This window comes from Culex pipiens, chromosome 1 (genome assembly GCF_016801865.2).
Source record: "Culex pipiens pallens isolate TS chromosome 1, TS_CPP_V2, whole genome shotgun sequence".
In the NCBI taxonomy this organism is placed as follows: Eukaryota; Metazoa; Arthropoda; class Insecta; order Diptera; family Culicidae; genus Culex; species Culex pipiens.
The window spans coordinates 116,141,989-116,147,536 of NC_068937.1; the positions used below are offsets into that span (position 1 = coordinate 116,141,989).

Consider the following 5,548-nt stretch of genomic DNA (forward strand, 5'->3'; position numbering starts at 1 on the left):
TAAAATGCCAATAACTCCCTTTAGAATTAACCAATTTGGATGCTCTACCCTGCATTCTGTTGCATTTTTGGAGCCCTTTAAGACGCATTTTGAATTTTGAAATTAAATTGAATTTTGCCTAAGTTATAGCCTTTTTAAGTTTTTTTTTACGTTTTTGAACCTTCAAACTTTGTGTCCCGATTTGCCCCACTTTCCGTTGACCTAGAGTGCTCCTATTTTGGCCAGATGCTAGTTATATATGTACAAATAACCCCTGAAAATTTCAGGCAGATTGGTGAGGTCGATGCGAGATGGGTATGCTTTGCTCGTGGACTCGCTCTTAAATTTTGTTGATGTGACCCTAAGTTGCTGAGATATTGCCATCCAAAGGATTAAAAAGCAGAAAAATTGATGTTTTCAAAGTCTCATCCAAACAACCCACCATTTTCTAATGTCGATATCTCAGCAACTAATGGTCCGATTTTCGATGTTAAAATATGAAACATTCGTGAAATTTCCGATCTTTTCGAAAACAATATTTTCATTTTGTTTAAACCAAGACTAATATTTTGAAAGAGCGTAATATCGAATGTTGGCCCTTTTGAAATGTTAGTATTGATTTAAAATATTGTTTTCGAAAAGATCGGAAAATTTCACGTATGTTTCATATTTTCACTCAACTTTTTTTAAATATTTTTTTCAATAGTGGGCAAACATGTGCACTAATTTAAAAAAATGGAAAAACTGCGACTATTTTCAGTTACCTAAAAATGGCTATAACTTGAAAACAGTGCACTTTATCAAAATTTCACTAGAGTACTTTTCGATTGCAAATATGATTGTACATCGAAAATGAAGTTAAAAAATTTTGATGACCAATATTTCGATTTTTTGAAAAAAAACAATTTTGATTCAAAAATTCATAATTTGTCAATGATTTTTTGCACAACCTGTAAATTTCTAGAGAGATGGCATTTGATGTTTCCATATTAAAAAAAATAAAAATAGCGTTTTTTTGCAAATCAAGTTTTAGTGACAAAAAGTTAAATAAAGATTTTGATTTTTTTTTAAGAACGAGGTTGACTTTATAGCTGTCGGCTACCATTGCTAGTACATACCAACCACTAGTGTCTTCCTTTTATCTACAAGGACTTCGCCGCCCTGGGCTCCTAAGTGTATGAAAGTATGGCACGGAGCGACGGCGCCGAATACCCATATTTACACAAATAATTTTAACTCGCCCGCCGCAGGATTCGAACCGGCGACCTCTGGATTGTGAATTCAGTGCGCGGTCCAATTGGTCCACACGGGCGGGACGAATTTTTTTTTACCGTGCTTAATTTTTTCAGTGTAGTCCTTATCCATACCTACAATTTTGCCGAAGACACCAAATCGATCAAAAAATTCCTTCGAAGATACAAAATACAAAAATTAAAATTGAAAAAAAAACTTTGTAGAGAATTGCTCACCCAAGTGACATTTTTTTCCAGGAGTTCTACAAGAGTTCTACAAGATAGCTACAGCATAGCAGTTTGGACCGCGGTAGGATAAAATTCTCTTCAAAGCTTCTTCAGGAGTTTGGAAGAGTACTTGAAGAGAGTTTTATTCTACCGCGGTCCAAACTGCTATGCTGTAGCTATCTTGAAGAGCTATTGTAGAACTCATGGAAAAAAATGTTACTTGGGCAAGTACAAACAACGCACCAAACCCAGGCCTTCTCCAGTGGAATCGCTGGCGGCGGTTGAACTCGCAATCCAGAGGCCGTCAGTTCGAACCCTAGAGTAGAAGGTTCCTTGGAGTAAACATAGGTTTGGGTGCTCTTCACATTCAAGCCTTTGGACTCCTAGGTTAGAGCAGAAACTTGCAATAGAGACACAGAAAACCCGGGGGTCGTGAAGGTGACCCGGGTGTCGTGAAAGAGGATGGCTTGACTTGAGGACTGTGTTCTTGTTCATTTCATTTGTTTAACAAATGAATTAATGAGGTCTTATAACCATTATTTTATTTTTCTAGTTTTTTTTTATAAACCGCGTTTATTTAGTCCAAAAACAAACAATTAAAATTTTGTATAATCAACCTTTATTTACAAAAAAATACATCAATGCCTCAAAATTGGCGGATACATAATTGGCCAATAAAATTCATTAAACCATAACAATGCTTGAGTTTGTTTCAGCGCTTGAAGTAATTATTTGGTAAAATTATGAACTCCTGGAGGGAACCAAGTTTTGTTAATGTCTGTCAAAAATTAAATGTTCTCAATTTGTGGATCTTGTTTAAAAATCAAATGTTTGTCACAAAATGACTTCCTTAGTCATAGATAACTTCATCAACATTTAAAAGTTGATTTCCACCCCTCTTCCCTTCAAAGTCGGCCTGAATAATCAGGGGGCAAAAAAAATTAGTTTCGAAAAGCTTCAAAATTTTAATGATACCTAAAGGTTAATAAAAAAAAACCAGTCAAAATTCATTTCCTTGCGCTTATATTTAGCATGATTGTACTCCTTTGAAAACATCTTAAATATTCATGAAATACTAATGTACAGTCCGGTGAAAAGTTATTTATGCTACAAAAAATTTTCACTCGATACCTCGATGTTTTGAAAACTAATGATTGGAAAGCAACTGGGCGCGTGTAAAATGCATTTAAACACAGTTTTTTGGTCCAAATGTTGACACCTAGCTTTTGGTCAGAGCCGAGGGACAAAAACTTCAAAAAATGTTTGAAACGGCCTTATCAAGAAAACATTTCATTTCAGATAAAACCATTTCTTGTTCAAGTGCAATGTGTATGAAATTATCTAATCGTGTTTTGTTGTACCTTTTATTTTTAATGACAACCAATAATTAAAACGGATATGGAATCCGGTTGAATCATATTATTGGATACGAGTATTAGTTTATGTTGGATCTTCATTTCAAGTGGTTCGATGTGTTTAAAAGAAATGGTTTGCAAAATCGTCTTATTTTTGTAACGTATCAAAATAAATAACTTATTGTTAACAGCTCAATAACATCAATATGGTTACTCTAAGTCGCTCGGTTCTTCCGGTCCTAACGATTTCTCAACTATTGTGCGCCGCTCCAATCCCTATCCGATTCCTCAGCCCAAACTCGTCCTATGACCGTTTACGGATCACCGCAGGTGCCTTCTTTCAGCTCATTTTAGCGGGAGTTCTTCTAGTATTCGCCTGTTTATCCGTTTGGTACAAACGAACCCACCGAATGACCGGACCTCAGATGGCCTTCTTCACGTACGTTCTGTACCACGTGGACCTGCTGCTGGGAACGTTCAACTGTGCGCTGATCTTCGCGGTTTGCCAGTGGAAGAGATCGAGTTATGAGCTGATTTTGGAGAGGATGCAATGGATTATGGATTTGTCCAAAGAAGCTAAACTGCTCACCGGAGGTAATGATGTTGGCTGGTTATGGGCTCGATTCAACTGGATACTAGCGATATCCGGGATCTACCTAGCTGCAGTGATAACAATTGATTGGTTCTACCACCAAGACCCGATTCAATTGGCCTGGAATATTGGAGCAACCTTCGGCCCAAGCCTGGTTCAACTGCTGGCGTTGTTCCAGTACGCGTACGTGCTCGTGTTTACCCACCGGAAGTGCAAGGCCATCAACGAGGAGTTGCGGACCATGGCTCGGGACGTACTTCGGTCCGAGTTGGCCAGCTATGCCGGCAGGTTTCCACCGTTGAGACAGCTTCACCAGCAGTTGCATCGACTCGCGTTTCGAGTGCAGGGTCCGTTTGGGGTGCTCGTCATGATGTCCATCGTGTCGATACTGTCGGCGGCTTGCGTGACCTGTTTGGAGGTGTATCAGCAAAGTCGTGGCAAAGAGTTTACCGCTCAAACTGGACTGTACGTGACTTTTGGGCTACTCTGGGTGCTGTTTCAGGTGGGACGACTTTTGCTGATTTTGTACCCAAATTATCTGATGGAGAGCGAGGTAAATTCCTACGTTTCGAATAACATGGAATAATTTCGAAATTAAAAATAAATTGAGTGAGCAAGTAATGCATCCCTCCAACTCTTGTAGAGGGACCATACGGGAATGCTGCTGCAGAACCTACCACACATCGAGGACGCCGATTTCAACCGAGAAGTGCACACAACAAACATTCCCCCAGCACCGTCAGGGGGGGTTAATTGGGACACCATCAGAGACTAACTAGAAAGTCAAATCCCATCCTGTCCCCATTCACCCCGCACCGACGGTACTCTCATTAAAAACAACGCCCGTAATTCATACGTTTGCATTCCTACACTTCCCCCTTTTCAGTTGAGTGTGTTTTCCCGGCAAATTATCCTCCAGAAGGGACCGTATCGGGTTTGTGAAATCGTTGACCTGGATATGGAGCTGATGGCGGGGGTGAGTGGGGTTTAAATTTACGGTTGGGAATTTCCACTGATGATGTTTGTTTTTCCTTATTTCTTTCTCTTTAATTTTTTTATGACAGCTGCTGGGAGCCCTGACCACATATCTGGTGATATTGATCCAATTTGATTCGACACCGACCAACTGAATTATTTGAGCTTGTCCTTTGCATGCTACTTCATGGTGACACTTTGTAGTATTAAAAGTGCTGCTAATGTTTGAATTGTTACCGTTTTTCCTGTCAAAAATATAAATATTTATCATGAATATTTTTTTCTTGCTGTTTTTTTTTTTCAAGATCTCATCGTCTTTGCAAATTTAATTTAACTAAAGATGGTACGGAATTTTCCGAGACAATGCGGAAAATGGCGTTTCTCAAAAGGATCGGGCCAGATTCAATCTGGGCCGTCATAATCGGTATATTGTTTAGTCGGTGAACCACGAGTAATGGGATTTTTTTCTTTTAGTTGCACTGGAAAAAAAAACTAGTTGTGGAGAAGAGTTTTACCAAACGTGAAAATGAATGTCATCAAATGATGGATTTTTTGGGTGAGACTGAAAAACTGCCATTTTTTTCAAAAAAGTTAACTAAAAATGGCTATAACTTGAAAACGGTGCACTTTATCAAAAATTCACTGGAGTATTTTTTGATTGCGAATTTGATTTTACATCGAAAAATGAGGTTGAATAATTTTTGCGACCAATATTTCGATTTTTTGAAAAAATCTGTGTTGATTCAAAAAATCATAACTCGGTCAAAGATCTTTTGCCAATTCTGGAAATTTCTAAAAAGTTGGCATTTAATGTCCTCTAAAACAGATCAAGAAATAAAAAAAAATAAAAATTGAGCAATTCTCTACCAAAACCGGAAATGGATTTTATTTGTATTTTTTGGTTTGGCTCAAACTTTGTGGAGGCCTTCCCTATAACCAAATAAACTATTTTGTGTGATTGGTTCATCCATACAATTTTGGCTGCTGTCCATACAAAAATGGTATGTAAATATTCAAACAGCTGTAACTTTTGAGTGAATTTTCTGGTCTTTGGCAAAGTTGCAGATATTGTTGAGGACTTTTGAGAAAAAAAATTGTTACACGGAAAAAAATTTGCAGATTTTTTTTATCAACTTTTTTTTCACTAAAACTGAATTTCCCAAAATACGTATTTATGATTTTCGAGA

The 5,548-nt window shown here is 37.8% G+C and overlaps 1 protein-coding gene across 1 annotated transcript; it reads left to right on the top strand.

Annotated features, from left to right (window-relative positions):
* The first annotated feature begins 3,000 nt into the window (after positions 1–3,000).
* LOC120415853 (uncharacterized) lies at positions 3,001–4,200 on the top strand. Its single transcript, XM_039577493.1, has 2 exons — positions 3,001–3,939; positions 4,030–4,200. The coding sequence occupies exons 1-2, from the start codon at positions 3,001–3,003 to the stop codon at positions 4,159–4,161; spliced, it is 1,071 nt and encodes a 356-aa protein (XP_039433427.1). The 3' UTR covers positions 4,162–4,200.
* Positions 4,201–5,548: the final 1,348 nt, after the last annotated feature.